The 23,278-nt window shown below is 37.8% G+C and overlaps 2 protein-coding genes across 2 annotated transcripts in view; both read right to left on the bottom strand.

Annotated features, from left to right (window-relative positions):
- Positions 1-4,737, bottom strand: part of adam12b (ADAM metallopeptidase domain 12b) — a 66,907-nt gene extending 62,170 nt beyond the window's left edge. Inside the window, 1 exon segment of the mRNA XM_043263209.1 lies at positions 4,316-4,737. Coding sequence (XP_043119144.1) covers positions 4,316-4,412 — 97 coding nt within the window. The 5' untranslated portion in view covers positions 4,413-4,737.
- A 1,506-nt stretch (positions 4,738-6,243) lies between these two features.
- Positions 6,244-23,218, bottom strand: LOC122362128. The gene is made up of 8 exons (XM_043263423.1): positions 22,594-23,218; positions 17,800-17,882; positions 15,463-16,474; positions 12,914-13,083; positions 12,230-12,398; positions 11,478-11,541; positions 11,073-11,172; positions 6,244-6,988 (listed from the first exon to the last, which is right to left on the bottom strand). Exons 2-8 carry the CDS (start codon positions 17,863-17,865, stop codon positions 6,950-6,952), a joined length of 1,620 nt encoding a protein of 539 aa, XP_043119358.1. The 5' UTR covers positions 17,866-17,882; positions 22,594-23,218; the 3' UTR covers positions 6,244-6,949.
- Positions 23,219-23,278: the final 60 nt, after the last annotated feature.

Genomic DNA, 23,278 nt, shown 5'->3' with positions numbered 1-23,278 from the left:
TCTTACGGTATTAGCCTCTTTAAACAGTGGCCCGTAGGTTAAGGATTCTTGCTGTTCCTCTTCGTCTTTTAAAAAATATTTATAAAGGTGCATGTATGAAAATCTGAAAAACACTTTTTCTATTTTAATAAATTAATACACTACTGGAATCATGGCCACATTTGAATTATACTTGGAATATAACGTTTTTCTTTTTTTAAAAACCGCAAGAAATGTTATTTCAGATAAGCAACAGATAGATAGACGGATCACAATTAATCACTGACATGCACAAACATTAATAGATGTTCTGTTACATCACATATTAAAAACACAATGTCTGCATGAGTCATAAATAATCAAAATATGACCAAATTCTGAATCATAAGGCAGTGTTTACGTTCGCTTGCTAATTCGGTTAGTCACTATTTCTATTTGGAGAATGAACACAAAACTGCTTCCATGCTTTTTATATACCCTACATATAAGTCAAAAAAACCTTATATCTTCACATTAAGTAAAGAATCAAATAGACTACAGTGTAATATGTATTTTGTATCAACTAAATATACATCGTAGTTAGAGCAACACAACAACAACAAACCAAAATTTTGAAGGCAGCTTAGATGTCTGACATTTAGACATGTTTGCACACTTAAGAGAAAATGACACACACAATGACAGAGAAAGACTAATGAGTGCAGAGAGCTTAGACCTGTACCACCTGACTACACAAACTGATCCCTATTGTCTGAGCCAGAATCAATAACTGGGCGTTTCTGCCAATCAGTGAATGAGAGTGTGTTTCTGTGTGTGTGTGGCGTTGAGCTTTGGATCAATGCAGAGAACAACAGGGTTCTGTTCAACATGTCCAAACCGTTTCAGAAACAATGAAAGCGCTCTCAGCTCCTTATATTAATAAAAAACTGAGATGAACGTAAGACTGAAATGCATCTGCCTTACGTTAATCCACAGATATTTGATCGTCTTGTACATTTGGATGATTAGCTTATGTGTGTTAAAGTGTGTCACTCCCCAGGAAGTAAAAGCAGACCCCTCCAATGGAGAACAAATTGGTCACGGAGGCCAAAGCCACAGTGAGGTGATTCACATGACTGGGACAGACCTGAATCCTTTTAAAAAGAAACACACAAACACACACATTACGGCTCACGAGGGTGCGGTAAAACTGTGTCAAAGTTTGTTGATCACTTCACCCCACCCTTCAGCAAAAAGCATTATCCAAAAAACTCCACGAGCTTCTCTAGCTATCTCTTTCTCACATGAAAAACAAACACACACAGAAAAGGGAAGGTAGATTTCAGCAAGAAATTCCTACCAAATTCACCAGTATTTCTCTTTCTCTGTCAGAATTTACAAGGACTTTAAATCACCAGGATTGAAGCGCTGCAGTGAAGTGGAGTAGATTGGATATTTCCATTGTATAATATGTTATTTAAAAAAAAAAAAAAAAGTGGCAAAGCGACTGTGGCTTGAGAATGAATTGCTCCCACTGACATTGCCATTTACTTTCAAATGCTGTCTTGTTTTAGCATATGATTCAAGGAATTGATTAGGAAAATCATACATAATTATGCAAAGCAGCACAAATGTGCCTCAAAAACACTAAATGCTATTTTGCATATAGGTTCTGAGCGCTGTGGTGTGAAGGATGTGGCAGATTACTATAATCTGGTATACTTTGCTGAAATTGTCTAGCATTGATGCACCACTGTGAACCAAACACCTGAAAATGTCTAAATGTGCTTGATTACTAGAGTTGTGTAATATGTATCATCCACAATAATACCGCAAATTGTATTATACCAATAATAAAGCAACATCTTTGTCACTTTGCGTTTTTGAATGAATGGTTTTGAATAAATCACTCAGTAACCCATTCATAAACACAGTGGCTCCATCTTTCCCTGCTATATAGTACTGTAGGATAAAAAGTATAAGCAAAGAGCAGTAAGTTTGAATTCACTGGATTTGTAATACAATATGCTAAATATACTCAGATGTTCTACTAATTCTAGAAAGATCTATGAAGGTCTGTGAATTTCACTGAATGCACTGGTAGGCAGGGCTGTCCGATTTGGGGAAAATATCTAATTGTGATTAGACGTCAATTTTTTTAAGTATTACATATGTTACATATGATTTATCCAGGCTGTGTGCGTGATCTTCTGAATATGGTATAGCAAACATGCATTATGAACTTGCGTCAATCGAATCTGTTATGGAGATAAAATGTGTAAAATAACGTACATTTTTGAACGAAACAATTGAATGACTAATTCAATGACTTTCGACTTACTGCCGCCCACTAGCAGTTTTAGGTTTATAGTTATTATTATCATTAGTGTTTCTTTTGGTGTCAGTGTCACTCTATTTTGACTAAACGTGTCTGCAGAAAATTCCACGTGCAACAAATTTACTGTATTTACCCCAAAAGGGTCTGGCAATGCAAAAAAAGCAACTATAAGTAATTAGTAGCCATTCAAATCCGATACAGAATTCAAATATTTGGGATTATGATTACAATCTGAAATTCCGGATCATACCACTCCACCAGATAATGAGGATTTCAACCATGGATGAACATATTATAAACGCACATACACACACAAACAGTCTCAGTGCACAAGAAACAAATTAGCCATGGATGGATAGACTCAAATTGCATTTTAATGGCTCTAGGTACTTTTTGCTGTCATGTGTGATACTGTGAAACCATGTCAGCCCTGCTAACTTCAGGAACTTGTCAGCACTGGGAATGAGGTGCTAACAAGAGGAAATATGAGACACACACACACACATACACACACTTGCATACTCAAAGTGTCTGGAAGTAAGCGCAAAGCCAAAGTAGTTCAAGACAGCGCCTCTCAGTGGCTAAATGCACACAATCTATACACACAAAGACACAAAAGTCAGTCATTTAAATAATAAAGGCATATAACAAACATATGGCCGTTCACAGGTTCTTTTTGTTTGCATTCTGTTCCATTTGCTGTGATCGAACCGAGAGTTTCGAGAGTCCCCTGCAATCACAGCTCAAAGACGTATTATCATCCTGCCTTTGCTGTAATTACTATCTTTCTGAACACCAGCTTAGAGGAGCATGCGTGCGCTCTTGTGAAAGAGAGAGCAGAGGAGGAGAGCATATGAGACGCGTGGAACAGATGTGTAAGACTAATACGGTCTAACGAAATGAACGGTGAAATTCACAGGTGAAAGAGAAAACTTAACCCTAACCGAACTTACGATTAACATACACACCGTTTACTTCAGTAGTGTCACGCTGAAATAAATGCTGCACATGTACATGCCAAAAACAAAGCCTATTTCAAACCTAATCCCACTGACCTAATAAAACGCTGGAGTGCTGACAAGCACATTGCTGATAACAAATGCACATCACTGGTCAGATGCAATTTCCATATAGCTGAATTCACTGGTATTATATCTGACTGTAAAATGAATAAGTGTCAGTGCTCTTAAATGAGTTCTTATGGTCAAAAATGTAATAATAATAAAAAAAACAATGTAATAAGAATCCCACAACAAATGTACATATATTCTAACCTTCTCTCTCTCTCTCTCTCTCTCTCTATATATATATATATATATATATATATATATTATATAAAAAAATATTACTTTAAAAAATGTCTGCGTCATTGTCCAGCATGTCACTGGGCAGTAGTAGTACCCTTAAAGGTACGTCTTTGGATGTACAAAACCATCCTTTTCAAAAGGCTTTTAATCCTATTTATATACCCAGACAGGACATCCAGACATCACATTGTGTTTAAATGGTCACCGTTGAAGGTATCTCCTAAAGCCACATGTAAATGTGCATCTCTGCTCTTTCCTGCTATTGTCGTTCATCCTTGTGCACTCAAGATTTCCCATTTATCTCGTTCAGCAACTCTTCTCTTGTTTTATTCATGTGTTTTGTTGACAAACTGGCTCAAATCAAGAAATACATTCAAACAGCTGCCGAAATCTTTCGTGCTCTAGCAAGTGACTTGTAACTTCTATTATGTTTAATTGGATAACACTTCACAGTTTAACTAGTGTGTCCATGTACACTTATTTCACATTGCTGCATACATATTTTTTTTAAATACACCAGCTTGTCACTGGGAAAATATGCTCAAAGTTACATGCCTTAATCTTTCATAAAATACGACTATGCACCCTTTAGATGGTTTCCTGCCCCGGCGAGCACGTGTAACAACAGTAAAATAACAATAGGTCAATTGCATTTCAGCATTAGTTTTAAAAGGACAGAAAGAGAAGCACTAATATGAAGGGTGTCTCGTACCGTCAGCTGAGGAATGAGTGGAGATATCAGCTGTCAGTCCCAATATTAGCAGCACAAAAGCGCGCAGTCCGCTCATGAGACGCCGGTAGATCCTCATGATGCCCGGCTCCTTATGATGAGATCTTCATAATATACCGACACAGAAACACACACACACACACACACACACACACACACACACACACACAGCAAGCAGAGAGGATGCGAGGGACTTCCTGCAATACGATTAAATCCACAGGGGAGATAAGGGAGGGTGGTTTACAGAGACCCGCGACAGAGCTGTCAGGAAAACTTTACAAAGCCAGCACCGCTTAAGTCTTAAGGTCTGCTGTGTTCACACCGTCCCGCGTCACAGAAGCAGAGTGTAAACAAAAGCAAGGAGCGCGCGGACAGCCGCGGACAGATGCGGACAGATGCGGTTCGGTCTCGTGCTTTAGTGAAGTGTTGATTCTTTGGAAGAGTGCTGCTCGAATCTCCACGTGTTTAATAGCTGGGCTCTGCAGGGTCCTAAAGCTATTCACTCGGGGTCCTGAAACTAACAGTGATATGTTTGTGTATGCAGCATTTTTAAATACTATTTACGTTTTTAGCATCCATTTCTAATCAGTGGCGTGATAGTGTTCGTTTATTGTATTGTTTTAGGTCAATGATTTTTGTCTTTTAAAAGTTTCATCATGTCTTTAACAATAGTTGCACTTTTAGGTGTTCTTGTTTCACAGTGTGATTATACACTTAAGTGCTAAATAATATTAATTAGCTACATATACGTTCGGTTCGGTTTAGGGTTACTTGCATGTAATAATGCGTAATTTGTTCTTATTACAATATTAATTGCGCGTAACGTGTAACAAGATCCTTTTAAAATTTAAAAAAAGTTTTACCCAATCGATTAGTAAATATAGACACATACAGAAATTAATTAAATGTATTTACAGTAAGTTTTTTTAAGGTAATTTTTAAACATAAGTAAAATGTAAAAAAAATTACACAATAAATGGCTAATTGGCTAGTTATTGTAAATACTCAGTAGATAAAAACACTTTATATGAAGTGGACGCAATTTGTTATTATATAGCTACAATAATATGTGGGAATTATATTAAGAAAACAGGTAAATGAGTAGACACACACACAAATATTTTTCAAAGTCTTTTAACATGTATTACAGTTAAATTTAATGATGCTATTATTTTATTGTTTCTGGTATAGCCTTTATAATGAATACATATTTTTTACTTCACTGCCAGGTGTTATTCTCATTGACTCATTGCTTGATTTGACATGCATTAGTTCAGTGCAGTTTTAAAAGTGGTTACAATCTAGAATAAAAGTTGTGAATTTAAAATTAAATAGCATATCACATTCAAAACATTACACTGTATGATTAATGTCAACTTAATATTTGCCTACATAACACTGATGCAGACATACACGAACTTTATCTGGCTCTGCATATTTTGTGAGTTCATTGCAAGGAAATTATTCATTTTCTTAATGGGGTCATTTCCACTTTCCTTTCAGATATGCCAGGCACTCTATAATAACTCTCTCAAGGTTTCCAGCAGGTAGCACACTGACCTCAGAGACTCAAGGACTTGTTAACATTTTTGCATTTTCAAATCAGCATGTTTGCTTGCACCACAATCAGCTCAGAACTCAGATCGCTGAATAAAGAAGACGTTTCCATCCTTAAGTTCCTTGTCTCTGCTTTATCATCATGTCGTCCGATCTGTCATCTAACACCTACCTGATCACTGACTCTCCAGAATAATCTCCCGTTACGCTCTTCTCTCTTGAATTCTATTACCCCAAATTTCACGTTCTGCACCAGAAACCCTGACACTTCCAGAGCAAAGGAGACGGTGGAGTATATGCCCTGCTCTTTTTATTATACATCCCACGGCATTTTAACATCACCGAGCAGCGTCGCTTACTGAAATTGGCTATTACAGAAAGAGAACATAATGTCCAAATTTTAATGTGGGGAAAATTGCATAATGAATCCGAATAAAAGCAGGTTCAAAGATGCCAATATTGCATTTACTTTTCTGTTTTTTCTTCCAAACAGTACTTGAGACTATTATTGATGACCTTTTGAACTAAAATGACTATTATTTCAAGAGTAGAAGAAGCTGTTTATAAGAGACCTTTGCAATATATGGCAACCCTTTACAACAAGGTGTTATTAGTTAACATTAGTTAATGTATTAACTCACATGAACCAACAACGAGCAATGCATTTATTACACTATTTATTCATTTCTGTTAATGTTAATGAAAATACATTAATGCATGAAGTGTTATCAATTATATAATTAGGTATAAGGTATAATGTGATTCAACTGAAACAGACTCTACCAGGTCTAGAGTCTTGTAAGAGTCTTCTTAATTATCAAACGTGTCATCTTTAAAAATACCTATCACACAAGGACAAACAGGGAACGCATGTGCATGCACATTGTATGTCATGTGGATTCACTTGGTCCAGTAAAAGGTGTTTTATATTTGGAACAACGCATCAGAAAGCCAAGCTTTGCTCTCAGGAGGAAGCTGCAAAGGTCTTGCTCGTCTTCAGTTCTTCGCCTCAGGCAAGGAGAACGCGGGGGATATGAATCTTGTGAACAGGCACTTCCCTCAGTCACCGTGTCTTTGAAGAACCTGATCCAAAAGTTTCTGTGTAAAAAAGGAGAGGAAACTTTTAACTAAACTGCAACCAGGCGAGCAGCATGTTTGTCAGAGCATCCGCACACTCGGGGTCAAGTGGTAAAGAAATGAGGGGGAAGTGACTGTGTGTGTAATCTACAGATTACCCAGAATTCTCCCTGCCTGTCCCCCTGGGTGGCCATTTCCCCAGGGAGCAATGATAACCTGCTATCTGTGCTCCAAACACATCGCGCTATCATGGCTTTTCCCTCCTCGGAGGTATTCATTTTATTTTCTGTCTGCTTCCCTTGTCCTTGGCTATCTTTGATGCTGCGCTCCGTCAGCTGCTACAGAATAACCCGCACATTCAAGAGTAGATTACAAAAAGTTGAATATGTTTTGTTCGAGAAACAAACTTTTGTCACGAACTGCTGATTTTTTACCAACTCTTAACGAAATAGTTCGACCAAAATAAAAAAGCTTTTTATATTTACGTAATTCCGATTGAACTTTTATAAAAAGTCAGTCATTCATACAGTGTGACCTCAGTGGAACGCGTAATAAGAAGTTAAGAGTAATTTTCATACTGCTTTTTTCCACCGATTAAAAGTGAAAAACTGTGAAAGCACATTAAATATTTACGTATTAGATAAATCACAAATAGTCACATAATACGTTTAACTAGTTTTACATTTTGATGTATTATTACAAAAGTATTATTAAATATTTGAATAGCGACTAAATATAACTCAAGCACATATACATTACATAGAGTAAATATATAAATATACACTGTAGTTTAATTACATCTACACATGCTGGAAAACGCCAAAAAATGCAAAAACTAGAAACTTAAAATGCATTTTAAAAAGAAAAAACTACTGCTTTTTCCCAATTGAAATGAATCTTTTCAAGTGCATGAAAAATTTCTTATCGTGATGATTATTGTCAATCACACATATCAATCAGTTTTCGATAAAGTTATGCAGACTACGAGCTACAAAACAACATCTATATGAACTCTTTGGCATCTCTCTCTCTCTCTCCCCGTATCTCTCCTCTCACCTGCTTCTCTCTATCTTTCTTCAGCCTGACTTATCAAGAATTCATCACTGTCACAGAGGAGGTGCAAGCCTGAGAGACAGAAGGGCTTCATGGGAGACAGTGAGTCAGACACTTCATGACAAAGTATCAGCCTCACAGGACCTGACACCCATTAAAACAACATAGCCCGACAAGAGATTTCTCCTTTACGAAAGCACTCGTTTTAGGCATCCAGGGATCAGCCTGTCAGCAAAGACATCCAAAATACCAGTGAAAGCTGTCCTGTTGTGGAATTCAACACTCTAAACATCAAAAACAGGCAAATTATTGTTGACACAAGCCTCCTTTGTGTCGCAAGCGTTCCATAAGCATCAGCGCCGTGCCTGTCACCAAAAAGAACAAAAGGAATGCATGAATAAATCAGCCTTGAGTGGAATTAATCTGGATTTCAAAAAGTAATTTGATAGGCAGGATTCATTTGAAGAACTATACTGACCTCTGCTGGAAGACAGGGTAAGTACAATTTAAATTAAAAAAAGAAAATGTATTTCTTCACCCTCGTGTTGTTCAAAACCTATACAACTTTTTTTTCTGTTGAACACAAAATGAGAGATTCTTAAAAATGAATAGTAAATATTTCAAGGATCCAAGAGTCCCATAAAATGATCATAAAAGTGGTCCATATGACTTGTGTACATTATTTAAGCTTTCTGAATCACATGGGAAGTATTTTGGGTTATAAGCTTAAGTCATCAAAAAGTCACTTAAGTTACATCCAGAACTGCATCAAGTCCGTGAACTGTATTCTAAAGATACAATCAAATTATTGAAAAGATTTGACTCAGAAGAACTATTCATTTACAAATCCTACATCTGTCAAGAAGAGCTAAGGCAGAGATTATTTTCCATAAAAATGAATGAATAAAAGCTTCAGTCCCAATTAATTGTAATTTCACAGGGGAAAAACAACCAGCACAGTCAGATTGCCTACTTAAACTATCTCTTTAAATGGGTTTTTACAATGACCTGACAGGATAAATGCAACAGGCATGTGGTATATTATCATTTCCAAGCTATTGTGAAGCACTGTTGGCTCTCTGCACAAATGCCCCGCATGAGCCTCTATACATCGCCTGACACCTCAGTACAGAGGTAAAAGTTCAGCAAGGTGAGATCGGACAGTCTGGCACCAGGCAGCACCTGCTGTTTCTAACCGGAGGGAAGGTTTTCACAGAGCAGCACAAGTTTCATCTCCGCCGGTACACTTGGGCTGACAGTTGTGACAGAACGCATTAGGAGACAAAAGCCTCAGGTGTGTTTGTCCTTGCGGGGGTCATTAAAGGTCAGTCTGGAGGATCACTTTAGAGTGTTCACTGTTACAGAATCGGCACAAGAGACGTTTGGTCTAGACGTCAGTTTGTAAGCCAGGCAGGAAGGCTAATTCGCTTTGCTTGTTCCTTCATTAATTTCCAATGGGATTTTAGGAAAAGTGGTTTTCAAGGTTACTGCACTTTCATAAAAAACATAAAAGACACTATCAAATTGCTAAGTAAGCACAATAACTGTAACTCACATCCTAGATTAGTGGTTTTAATCCAGGGGTCCAGAGCCCACTCAGAAAACCTCAGAAAACTTCTTCCAAAAGGACTGAAGTAAATTAATGAACGATTTATATTAAAATAATATAACTCTAAATTAAAATGCAAAAGAACCCATAAAATAAAAATGTAGAGTGACAATTTCTTCTCCCTTAAAACAACAGAGGGCTTTTGAGTCAAAACAAAAAAAGAAGAGAAAATCACTGTCCTAGATAATAGATGGAAAGTTGAGCTTTTAAACCACACAAAAGTCTCAACAAAGTTAAATCTTATTTTATTTATAGCCAGTCTTCTCTCTTTTTCCCACTTCGCTTCTTGTGTACTCTCCAACTTTTCAGTGTTCATACAAGCCAAAAAAAAACCTTTTTTTTTTTTTTTTAAATTAAATTTTAATTTACTCATAATTCAAGGAACATAATTTTCTTGAATACACTCATTAGACAACCCAGAGGGAACCCACTGCTGGAAAAAGCTAATTCTCTTTTAGATTTAAGGACTGAAAAACCGAACCTCTCTCAGAGTCTTGGTTAAAACTCTGAATCTAATTTAATTTTAGCCATTAAACCATGCACGCTTTAATTGAATTCTCATTTTAATTACATTCTGCTAAGGTAACTACATATCTAGGTCGTGAAAATAGACACTATTATATTTTACTGTTCCGCACTATATTCAGCTAAGAAGCACGCCTGTGTAAAGTTTCATTTTGCTTTATACTGGCTGCTTTTCAAGGTTCATTTGAGTTTTTTTGACTCTTACTCTCAGTGGCTTTCACAATCGTTCTCCAATCAACAGCTGTGCTCTTTACCGGGTTTAATCAAGCTTACAGTACAAAAGGGTTTACAGCTGTAACCTCTACTCCCATGCTCCCTCCAACACAAACTGGCCAAATTTGGATTATATCAAACTGCCTTACAATTTCGAATATTATATCAAAAATAAATTTAATGAAAACACAATATGTGACCTGGCACATTCTCTGCGTATCGGTATACCTCTAATTCACTTTTATGAAACAAAATGCAAAACATCACAGTGCTTTGGGACAATAACCTGCCTGCTACATGGCAGTAATGGATTTTTTTTTTAGTAAAATGTAATGTTTCAGTGTAACAAATGAACATGGTGTCACAGGGACAAATATTCAGATCTTAGGGTTTTTATAAAAAATACATGAATGAATTAATGAATGAATGAATAAAATCTGTAACACTTTACAGGAATGGCTTATTTGTAAAGGCCTTAACGAACAATGCGAAATACATTTTCAGTAATATTATATTCATTACTCTTTAATAATGTTCACAGTGCATTTACATTACTGTGAACATTTTAATCCCTTAAAAGTAGTAATTCTGTAAAAGTTAGTAGTTTCTGAGCTAATTTTAACAAATGAAACTGTAAAGTGTTAGGACAATTGTTTAATGATGGGATGAATTATATCTATAAGCCTTAGAGATTTAAAGATTAACCTTTTTGAACACCTCTGCCCTCAGTCTGTTGGTTTCCAACACCAGCCTCTTCCTCTTCTCCTCTTTCTTTTTGGTCACCTCAGGGAGTTTGCTGTAAATCCTGCAAGCACAGACTGAGGATGATGAATGTATAATGACATGAAGAAAGTGACTTGGAGGTGGGAGAAGGAAGTGATTCATCTACTTTTCATCCAAGCAGACAAACAGAAACACACAAGTAAATATCTTGATATACGTCAATATATATAGCTTTATCCACTTTATTTCATCTGATCCCGGTGGCTTTTATTCAAGCAGAGAGATAAGCAAACATTGTCCTTATCAGAAAGGGGTCATATTGTGTTCTTGCACTGATAAGCACCAGTGCATATGTGATAATAAGATGGTGTTTATTCGAAAACTCACCGCCTGGATCTCCATTGCATCTCCTTGCCTGAGATGGCTCTGTCTCTGGGTTTGAAAAGGTTATCTACAAAACACATTTACAGCAGGAAAATAAAGGATAAAAAATAAAGTGAAATGCAGAGGTCGTTATACAAAGCTTAATGTTTAGTTTTATTCTTTAAGCTTTCTCTGACATTACTGGCCTACTAAACCTTACAAATCAACAAACTAAGAGCTTGCTGAACAAATACTGCACATGCAATAAGCTTTGCATAAGAACATTTTACAGAACAATTACGGCACCAATAGGGGGCATCGGTTAGCTGCAGGAGCAACAGGATGTGTAATGTACTTTTTAAGATTCAATGTTCATTCTCAACAGGGCCGCAGTGAAACATGCAGAGGTCTTTGAGATCTCTATTGTATCTCTTTGCTTTTAATAAGTCTGTCCCACCTCAGGTTTGTTCTGATATTACCAAAGTTCTAATGCACCAAATGTTTCACTGCAGCATTGAATTATGTCTGTGAAGGCATCAATAATGCGTCTGGCTGCACTGCTCTTGCCCTAAAAATCACAAGACCCTTATACTCACTGCTTTTTACAGGCATCTGCCGCATTGATGTACTTTTACCAATTCACTGTACATTGCTGCTATTGATACCTGATTTAATGGTTATAGCAGTAATACTGAGACTGCAATGCTGCAGCACTAGATCTGCACCACAGCTCTTTCAACTGTGCATAGGATGCTAATGAAAACGGAGTATCATACCACTGAGGGGGTGTGGTTTGGTGCAGTTCCGCCTACGGTTAGCGGTCTCCACGCCCATGATAAATTCAGCTGTTTGTAAGCACCGCCTATCCCTGGCCCTCAGTTCCAATCGTCGCAGCCGATTCTGAGAGCGAGAGATGAAATCTGGACGAAATCGCTCAAGAGCCTCCTACACACATTTGGATACAAACACAAAGTTTGTGCCACAGTGAAATGCTGGGGTGTATATTTATGATTTGACACATTTGGGTGTTCAGGAAGGAAGTAAACTTGAGCAAACTTGATTCACTAAGGACAAAAATTCCAAGCCTATACAATATATTTGACACAGTTAAATCAAATTTTCTTTGCGAATCTCAAAATGGACATCCAATTTATTGCAATGTACATTTTAATGCTGTGAGGCTGAAATTCAGTTGTAGCATATAAAACGATTGATTTTATTTTTAGTTTTTTATGTTTAATAAAAATAAAAAAAAATACAGATTTTTTATATCAGCCGTAATATGAAGATCAGCTGATCAATATCAACATAATTAAATTATTAATTCAATCCATACGATATATTATATATATATAAGGATTTGAGTCAGATATGCCCCAATAAATCTGTTGTTTTCTGCCTGTCTGAACAAACCCTAAGGAAAACCTGATGGTAGCCAGATTCCTTTAGTAAAACCATACCCTTAAGCTAAGCGACTGGTATCCTGAGTCCTGCTGGTCAGTCATGGACCCACAGGTGCAATTAGTCAGATGAGGAGAGACCGGGCACTCAATAAGTCTCCTGACTTTCTCAGCAGTGTGGAAAACTGTTCTGACATCATGAGGGGCCCTTATGTGCACCGGAGGGACTCCTGTACAGATAAATAATGATGTTAGCTCTGTGCCTTAGCACACAATCTGACAAACACTCGCTATAACACACTTTCACCTGGATAAGTACTGATACACATTGCGATACAAATAAGTACTGTTACATAAAAGCAGTAGGGTATGTGAACTTTTTGGTATTTAAAAGCAATGAATATTAAAAATGGGAGGTAAGGTGGCAGGACATGATTTTTCCCACATTAGGATTTGACCCACCTAGCAATTAAATCCACCTAGCAATTACTATTAAAGCAATAGGGGTGGGCGATATACCTATGGACGAGATTAACTGATAGAAATTTGTCAACCGGTAGAGATGACTATCATCTCTGTCGCGGCTGAATGCTCACATTGCAATACCCATTAAATTAACTATAGCTGGAACTACCTGCAATGGAAGGAATCTGCCGGAACATTGAAAATGATGAACCGGCCCCTTCAAAATCCAGACCTCCCCCTTTGAGCAAATTTGGGGTGGATCTATATGGTTAGATATATTTTACATTATTTTACAAAGTAAAGCCTTTGTCTTGAGTTGCAGAAGGCATGGAATAAATTTAACGTTCTCTGGAAATACAGTGACACATGCCAGAGAAACGTGTTGTTGTAATTAAAGTTAAAAGAGAATAAAAACAGTTTACTTCAATGTTTGTTGTTAAAAGAGAATAAAAAAATCAGTAAAAAAAAAGGCTCAATATTTCCCGATCTGTCAGATGTTCATGATGATCTGTCAGTAATTTTGGCCACCACTATATGTGTCACAATGCCAGAAAAAAATCGATCACTGCTCTTGTCTAAATCACATTTGTAACTGTAATAAGAAGAAATATATATTTAATATATTTAAGAATATGCATTTTTTTGTGATGCTGACACTGACAAAAAATATCAGATAATCGGATATCATAAATAACTTATTTAAAGCAAAATATCTATATTGTGATAATTACATAATTACGATGAACTAAAATTACTTATATCGTAATACACGATTTTGGTCACATAACCCACCCCCCTACTTAGCAATATGATAACAACACTCCTGTGTAACCACACAATGAAAACAAAATCATTCAGAACATGCAGACCGTACTTATAAGATAACATTTTCATTAATAGATAATGAGACTGTTTTTTTTTGACAGTGATTTGCTGATATCCACTTAAAACCAGGAATGTTGATGAAAAATAGGTTTGTAATGTCATACAAGTTTTTTTGCAAGGCAGAGTAAGATATTGCATTTTCCTGCTGAGCACCTGCAAGCTCTTGATTATCGCAGGGGAGTCCACCATTTTATTCAAAATTGACTCTGAAATAAAAGCTAAAAAGCTATTTACTAAAGCATGTCAAGATAAGTGAGAAAGAGACAGGCTGATTTAAAAGACAGATGCAGAGGGTTGCAAAAGGACAGTGAAGGATTGACACATAAATAAACTAAGACTTGTGGATAAGTGCCCTTGTGCGCCTTCCCTGCAGTTGTACCTGGTGTTGGTTCATCAGAGCCCAGTCATGCAGCCGTGCCGTCACACGCCTCACCGACCACATGCAAAAGATCAGTGTGCTGCAGGGAGGATGTTATCCTTCGACTCATCACTAGGAAATGTGTTTAGCCGTACAGAGCAAGAATAGGGGCCAGAGGAACCAATAGACTTTAGATGCAAGGTAATGTGGAGTCAATGATGCATCATCTCACATAAGGAGATTGAAACTCAGCCTATTTTCTTTTCAATAGCTTCCCCTCACTTGCTTTTTCTTCCTTTATAAAAAAAAATCTGTGTCCTGACTGTGCATCTACTAAGGTAAATAACTGTATCAAATGCTGATAATGCTACAATCCGCTACTTGGCTTTACTCGAAAAGCATCTCATTATTCCAAGATCAAGACTCTCTCTGTTAAAATCTGAAATCCTGCCTCACAGCAAACTTACAGATTTAACAGATTTCACTCCATTTCTGGTCACGCACTCTGTATTAAATGATGATAAAAACCTATTCTGGCCATTTGCACTAGCGTGCCATATTATCTGACATCTGATTGACCCACTTGAGCTGGCACACTCTATTCCCTTTATAGGTGCATTCTTTTGTTTTCACAAAGCCATTTATATTTTTTCTGACAATGCATTCCCATTCCCAAAGGAGCTTGAGGGAAGGCCGACTCATTAACAATGCATGAGCCTCCAATCAGAAGGTGTGCAACCAGAGTAAGAGATGTTGAAATGAAAGCGCACTGGCTAAGACATCAAGGTGTGTAGGAAAAGAATGTCGCAACAAAGCAACAGAATAAATGAGATCAAGAGAAAGAGAGAGAGGATGGATACATTTGCATGGCTGCTGAGGAGCAGGGAGGTGATATAGGTACCTGATGGTTCGCTGAATGCCTGTCTGGCTGTTAGATTGCACTGAGAAGGCCCTAAGACATCATTAGCCTTTCCATTCAGTCTGAAGGCAGCAGAAGATGAGTGGCACCTTGTTCTGAATGGCGATGATGTTAAAGTGGAACACTGCATGTCGGAACAGGAGCCAGTATTACTTTTAAAAGCACTGCCATTGATGGTTGAACCATTCTTCACTTGCTGGAACAGCATTTCTTTTCCATCAACGCCAACGTGTGCCATGTCCCTTTCACTGTAGGACCTTTTAGTGTGAATCATGGTTTCGAGTTTCTCAGGGGTCTGAGTAAAAGATGGTTTTCCAAGGGAAAGGGACAGAGTGGATCTATACAAAGTCTGTCCAAGAGGGATTGAGAGGGATTTGTCCAAGTACAGAGTCGATCTGGACAGCTTGGATGGAAGGAGCTCCAGATAGGCACAAGAGCGGAAGACAGGACGTTTTAAAGAGTCCGTTTGATCTCCTTCCTCAGTGTAGCTGTGCTCATGGACTGGTGGAGCTTGGGGACTGCTGGGGGTCTTGCTCGCACAATGTCGTTCTCTGTTCTCGGTCACCGTCACCACAACTGTACTGCGTCTAGGAGGCACCGGAGCGACAGCAATGGCTTGTAGGGTTTTATTTTCACTGCGGGCCATAAAAGAGGGCGGTCTGTCAGGCATGTTCAGAGGACGAAAGGTTGATTTTGAATAAGCTGCGCAATCCCTTTTAGGAGACAAACTCCGGGCGGTGATGGTGATCGAGGAGAAGCTTGACCGCAAAGCGGGTCTGTTGTAGCAATGGAGAGCTTCGGGGACGCTACGTGTCCGTCCTAGGAATAAAAAAGGACTAGATGTGTGTTCTGATCTCCATGGTTCATCAAATGATGTAAAGCCAGACAAAAACGGGGGTGTTCGCCTTCCTCTCACTGGATCCTCCAATCTAGTCCTCAGACTCCTCCATGGTGTCGTGGCATTTTGGTGCCAGCAATACTCATTAACCACTGCCTGTGAAGTATATGACCTTTAGTATGAAGCTTCAGCTTTTACAAAATATTACAGGAATATTCTGGGTTAAATACATATTAGATTTAGCAGGGCTAAGTTCTCATGACAATTTAAAGAACAAACCGGTTGAAATTAAGATGGACTCATTCATACCAATATATGAACTGGTCTGGCCAATTCATTGACAAGAAACTATTACAAAAATAAATTGCTCAAATATTGGTTTGAATTTTCAAGTAACCTTCAAATATGACTAATATCCAGCTATATTACATATTTAACAGCATGAAAATTATTTTCAGCATAGTAGATGACTATGAAAAATCAAATCATTGTACAAACTGTGGGATTAAGTAAATGGATCTTCTGTAGTAATAAAAAGCACTTTACCAATGCAGTCAATGAAGTTTTAACTTGCCTCTAATACTCATTTAAATCGAAACAGTAACATCCCTGCTTGCAGTGTAACAAGGGTTATTTCTTCTTCAGACTACAAACCATCTCTAAAAGTGCTATGAATGCATCTGTGATATCTTGTGGTCTTTTATTACCCCCTCTATAAATATGAATTTTACCCAGAGGCAAAAAGGCAGGCACAACACGTTAGACAGTCTTGCTGTTTTATGATGAAATTTTGTGGCAGTAAAAATATCAGAAGCAAATAATATTGCACTGGTTTTGTATATTTACGACAACTGATAAACACGATTAAACCTTTGCATGTTTACTTCAGCAGATTACTGATAAAAAGAAGGAAACACTAAGCATTTTGTCAGAAAGTCAAAAAATTTAATGCATCGGAGTATGCAGTGCGAAAGCGAACTGGGAAGAAAATGGTTAACAAACACATACAAACAGAAATTCTAAGAAAATTAACAACTACGTTTGAGACATTTTTGAGACTATTAATTTACACAGCTGCCATCGTAATTTTATTTGCTGCTCATTTACGGGAAAGGTCAAACACTGTGAATGAAACTGTTGCTGTTTTCAATTACAATAACCGACCTCCAAATGTATTACCAAAACCGAGGAGTGATCACACACCACAAGGCCATTGTTTACCGCTAATACCGAATGTTGACTTCCAGACTGAAATAATGAGCAATTATCAACAACAGAGTGAGCATTAAAACCTGTCTGCCGGTTTTCACTTAATGTTTCCACAAGTCAAGCCTGCCCTGTGTGACTTTTGAAAACTTAAAATTAGGTTTCAAAAACGTTAAAGCCCAAAAGTGCCCGATACCTTATCCATATTTATAACGCATGTGTAATTTATACATAAATGGATTTTATCTGTAATTCGCTGCTTGAGTCTCTCTTACCTCATTAATGTTGGGAGTCGACTGATAAGAGCACCTCCAGCCTCTGAGCCGTGCGTTTGAACGCATGTCTCTTACATTTCAAGCTGTGGGAAGCAATAACACGACATTCATAGTTATTAAATAAACGCAGTTCACAAGTTCGTCAAAAGTGCGCTAAGTGCCATGCAAGCGCGAACGCGCTCGCGGCAATTACGTCTGAACACCGAAAGACACGAGCACGCGCCGTCTCTCAGCCCAACCTACTCCCTTCTGCTCACCTTTACTTAAATCATTCATGAGCTGGCACTATTATCCAGTTACCACGCCACTCTGAGAGAGTTTTCAAGTGTTTTTGTTTACCCGTTACTTGCATACTTAAAGCTTATTCTCGACGTTACTTCACGAGGAGCTGTCTTTCCAAATAATTAGTTCTGAAAAAGCTTTTTTTAATATATAGTCACAGTGAGGCACGCTGTTTATTCATGATGCGAGTACGCCCTGTTAACCCCGAAGTGGCCATATCAGCTTACATGATTTAAATATTTCATAGCAAAACAACTGACATTCTTGTTTGAGTCTCCAGCAGTTGACAGCATTTACACATTTGTCTCCACCAAGCTGCTGATATTAAAACGTAATTGAAAATGCAGGTGACACTTCCAGGCAGTGTTTGGCAAGTTACTCCAAAAATTGATATTTAGGAAAAACTTTTCATTTTAAAAACCCATCCTTTACCTAATGGACAGCAGGCAATTTTCAGAAGGGGAAACTGTAGCAGCAAGTGGGAATCCAATTTAATAAATACTACAGCAAGAGAAGATGTGGATGCGATTGTGTTCCCTTAAAAACAAGATATTTCTGTATACTGGAGGGGAACCTCAAACATGTGGTTACTGTGGACATTAAGGTCACCCACTTAAAACAAACACGTATGCAAACCAAACTAAATTTCACCATCTATCTTCTGAAGCAAAACTCATTATCTTATTCTCTTGCGCTTTAGCTCAACCGAAACACCCAGCGGATGAAAAAGGAAGAGAGCCGTAAAGCATTTCTGTGAAAAGGAAAATTATGCATTCATTGCCTTTGTTTTCTGTTGGTTCTGCTTTATCTGTGTTGAACCAGCGAAGGGAATTGTACTAACAGCTGATCTGTCTCTGAAGAGTAGCTGGGCAATATTGGATGTGCCTCTCCACGTTGACTGATTGCTATCATCAGAGGGGGCTGAACAGTCACGGCTCTTGCCCTGACCTGAGGATTCATATGGAAAGTAGTGAAAGGCTCAAGAGGGTGCATCTGTGAGGGAAATCGCTTACGTGAGACTGCCAAGTCATTGCGGACCATCTGTGATGAGTTGGTGTGTAGCAGATTTAGAAATTGAATAATTGTTTTCCTACTTCCGTGTTGAATTTAGCATTTTTTCAGCAGTGTTCTCTCCCATGCAATTTTAGCAATTTCTCTACTCGTTGCCATTTATCTTTGTCCCTAACATGTATTAAATGTACAGAAGTGGCTCCCAGCTAAGGGTATGTTACCTTAAAGTGGGCCGTGAACCTAGGAAAGCACAGAAAATAATGCTAAATACAAAAAATATATATAGTGTTAATTTTATCATCCATATAATCATATATTATGATTAAAACTGTCCGAATTAGGCATATGCTGAACACAGACAGGTAGACATCTACCAAAATTGTGGAAAAAACTGCTCAAGTTACATAATAATACTAGACAGGTGGCAATAAATATGTGGCTAATAGTGAAATCATTATAATTCGTAAGAAATTTTGAAACCAAAGACTTAAGTTACAGAGACAGTACAAAGTTATTAAATCTTAAGATTATTAGGATTTCCTCCCCCTCAACCTCCTAATAACTATGTAATAGTTTTTATAACAAAATTTAGCTACACTTTATTTTAAACTATTCTAGTTAGTGTAGTTATACCGAGTAATACTAATATTAACAGCACTGAGTAATATTAATTGAATAAATGTACTTATGGATAGGATTAGGATTATAGTAGGTATTGTTTAGGGTTACTTGCATGTAATAATTAAATTCATTGTTATTATATTGGTAAGTAAAGTGTAACAAGGACACCTTAAAATAAAAATAAAAAAATTTAATTAAAATCTGGTATGGTATAATTAGTTTACTGCCAGTGTAAAACCAATTGAAAACGTATAGTACCTTTTTTCAAAACAATTGATGGACAAAGAATCAGATTCATTTCTCTCATCCGAATTTTTTTGGACCAGCAAAGCTGCTTTGGGCTTTACATTGGATTAAAGTATAAATCAACACAGTGTTGGTAATGTGATATCAAGCATGTCTCTGGCTTCTCCCTGGTGCTGTTGAGTCGAGAGCGATATGTGGCCTGTGCAGTGCTGTTGTTGGTCCAGAGCTCATTGTGATGGGTGAATACACTGATTCACATGCAGAGGGAATGGGATGATGCCATGGGGGCATTGCAGCTGGGTAGGGAAACATCTCTAAGCACCATCGCACACAAATAAACACATCAGCAGCCAGCTATAACAGCAGGGGATGTGCAAAGAGGGGGCTCTTGTGGTTAGACTCCCTGATAGGCTGTCGCTTTGTATCAAAGCATTTCTCTGCTCTGACTCCAAGGTGTTTGATTACGATGATAATTCAGCCACTTGATTAATGCCTGCTATAATGTGTAAGGACAGTCTGCCGAAAGCTGAACTTGTAAATCCGCTAGACTTTGATGGGACAACCGGTCCTCAAATATAGGTATTCAGGCAAAAATTATTTCATTTTACAGAAGCATATGCTGCGTCTCATTCTAATCCCTATCCCTATTATGTGAATCAGTGTATTGTGAACGCAAATCTGCCCACTGTAAAGGACTTTAATTAAAAAAAAAAATAGTAAGGTGAAGGTGAGCCCTAACCTCGCAGGTTTAGAGAAATGCATTGCCAAGGGACTGTATCGGAAGCACGGCTCACAAAAATTTCACTTTCAAACCAAGAAGCTCATGGTCAACGCAACAAAACTGCATGACCAGCTTGAACTCCTTGCAAAATCTGCACTGGGGAATATTTTGTCCACAGACATCACGTGGACTACTATTTAAATGACTGCACATTTAGAGTCATTTGTTTGGAAATCAGATTAAACATTGCTCTATTTGTTACTGAGTTCGGGAATCAGACTACAGTGAAAAAAAAAACAATTTCCACTCAGAAATGCTACAAAAGAATGTGGAAAGAGACTCATATAAATCCGTGACTCAGAAGAAATGAGGGGAAATGTGCTGAGGCTGGAAATATACTTCAGCTCTCAGTTTATTTCAATAAGCTATAACTAGTCAGAATAGTGCTGTCAAACGCTGATTCTAAGTCGCTTGATCTGTTAATCTGCTGGAAGGGCAGATCGACACATTCTGAAGTCGCCATTCTGAGGCTCAAAACAGTATTTGACTTCCACTGATCCTTCAGTTCAAGTCAGATATTTTGTGTACTTTTCTTTCTGATTCCTAAACATGTCCATCTGCAAGGACGGAAAGCTTTTAAACCAGAGCTTAATGCTTTGATTCAATACAAAGCAAATCTCCTCTTTCATCAAGATTCGGAAATGCTTAATCCTCAGATCATGTTAGGTGCTCAATTTCTACATTCTTATTGTTTTTTATCTTTTAATTAGTTTTTGAGTTCCTGTAGTTTAACTGCTGAAGCGATGCCAAGATCACCGCCGTTCTCTGCTGTTCAAGATTTTACCACTAAATCATCGACCAATTAATTAACAGGCCTTCATGTCACCATAGATCATCGTCCTCATCTCCACATTCCACCATATGCTTATGGGATCAGTGTAATTAATACATTTGCAAGGACTAATGGCCACATGTCATATTTGTGTAGACTGACACAGACAGTGACAGTGGTAATAGTCATGGGGTGAATTTTCCCCGAGGCTGTTCAACAGGTGTACCGCAAAACAGAGCATATTCATGGGAGGAACATTCCACCAGCTGGAAAAAAATGCTTTATGCCCACAGCCTCATAATCCCTTGACAGAAGGGGGCGTGATGTTTATGTAATGCTTCTAGGAAAGTTGTGAATAATGGATTTAGAGCCACTTTATATGTGCCTGAAGTCAGCTCAAACAGTGGTTTGTTTTTGTTTTGTTTTTTTTATTTACCTGTAACAGTTCTTGGAAACAAGTAGGGAGAAAAAATATATTATAAAGCAGCAAAACAATTTGTGTAATAAATAAATGTATATTTGTAGTTGATGTAGTATGTTATGACAGTATGTGATAGACACATTACTAATACCAAAGCTAAAGCTGCTTATTATACAAAAGTATAATCAAGATTTTCATAAACCCCAACAAAGAAATGAATCTTAATCATCATGAACTCCATTAAATATTTTGCAAGCTTAAATATAATAATTAAAAGACTAATAATAGGCATATCATTTTATAAACAGCACATTGTTTTCATTGCTGGCAGTCCCAGAACAATATAGTGCAACTTGTTTTTAGTGAGAACCACTCACTACGACTCACTAGTGTAATGTGTATAAAGCAGTATAATTAGCAATAATAATAATAATAATAATAATAATAATATATAGCAGTATATACGACTGTGTACCCAAACTAAACTGATGAAAAAACACAACTATTTTATGAGCTGACAATTTCAACTTTGTATAAGTGTGTATGATGTGATTCATATGTGAAAAATGCACAAAGCTCCACCCCTAAATCTAATCATCAGTGGGGCATAAACAGATTGTATGAAATCATACAAAACTGTTTAAGATTGTGCTGTTATACCTGATTCAGGGTTGTTACAGATCCACAGCTCTCTTTCTTAGCGACAGCATACATTTCCAACTAAGCTGAGGGTGTTCAACTGCACCCTCTCCCTGTTAGACGTGTTACTCGCTCCTTTTTTGTCAAATCGTCTCTGTTTCCTCAGCTCCTTTCGCTGTGTGGGTCTCCCAGTCTTCCTGTGTGGGTCTCAGCCTACTCTCCACATCCCAGCGGAGCTGGCTGATTTGCTGTAGCCCAGCCTGAAAGGTTTCCTCACTACTTAGAGAAGTGCTGGATCGTTGCTCATCAGAGGACTCACTGTAACTCTCACAAGGGCTGATGGACCCTCTGTAGAGCAGCTCTGTGCCGAGCCTATTCCGTCTACGTCCAGTCTCATTTGTACATGAAGGATCCTTTCCAGCAAGAAAGCTCTGAAATGGAAAATTAGGTAAACCCCCTTGGGATCCCCTGTCCTTCACAGGCTTGTTTTCTCTCCCATTTTTATATAGCGGTTGAACTTGGGAGTCCCAGGAGATCTCATTCTGAGCGGTCTCCGTCCTGTGAGTCTTTCTTATGGGTGACGTCGGGGCCGTTCTGCCTGTTGCTGCTTCATGGTACGATTCATTCCCAGGCAAAGGATCAGATGTAAAAAGTGTCCCGTTTCACTCCGCTCCATTGCACAATCAAGCTTTAACTTATTTATTAG

This window comes from Puntigrus tetrazona, chromosome 17, assembly GCF_018831695.1.
Source record: "Puntigrus tetrazona isolate hp1 chromosome 17, ASM1883169v1, whole genome shotgun sequence".
NCBI classification, from domain to species: Eukaryota; Metazoa; Chordata; class Actinopteri; order Cypriniformes; family Cyprinidae; genus Puntigrus; species Puntigrus tetrazona.
Note: the sequence above shows the minus strand (reverse complement) of the source record. Positions and strands in the feature narration are given on the sequence as shown.

Excerpts from the sequence above, each read along its gene's own strand:
- LOC122362128 (XM_043263423.1), bottom strand. The coding sequence starts at position 17,865 with ATGCGTTCAAACGCACGGCTCAGAGGCTGGAGGTGCTCTTATCAGTCG. Across the intron at positions 12,399-12,913 it reads ACCAGTCGCTTAGCTTAAGG|GAGGCTCTTGAGCGATTTCG; the intron begins GTATGGTTTTAC and ends AAATGTGTGTAG. Across the intron at positions 6,989-11,072 it reads GGGCAGAGGTGTTCAAAAAG|AAACTTTTGGATCAGGTTCT; the intron begins GTTAATCTTTAA and ends TTTTTTACACAG.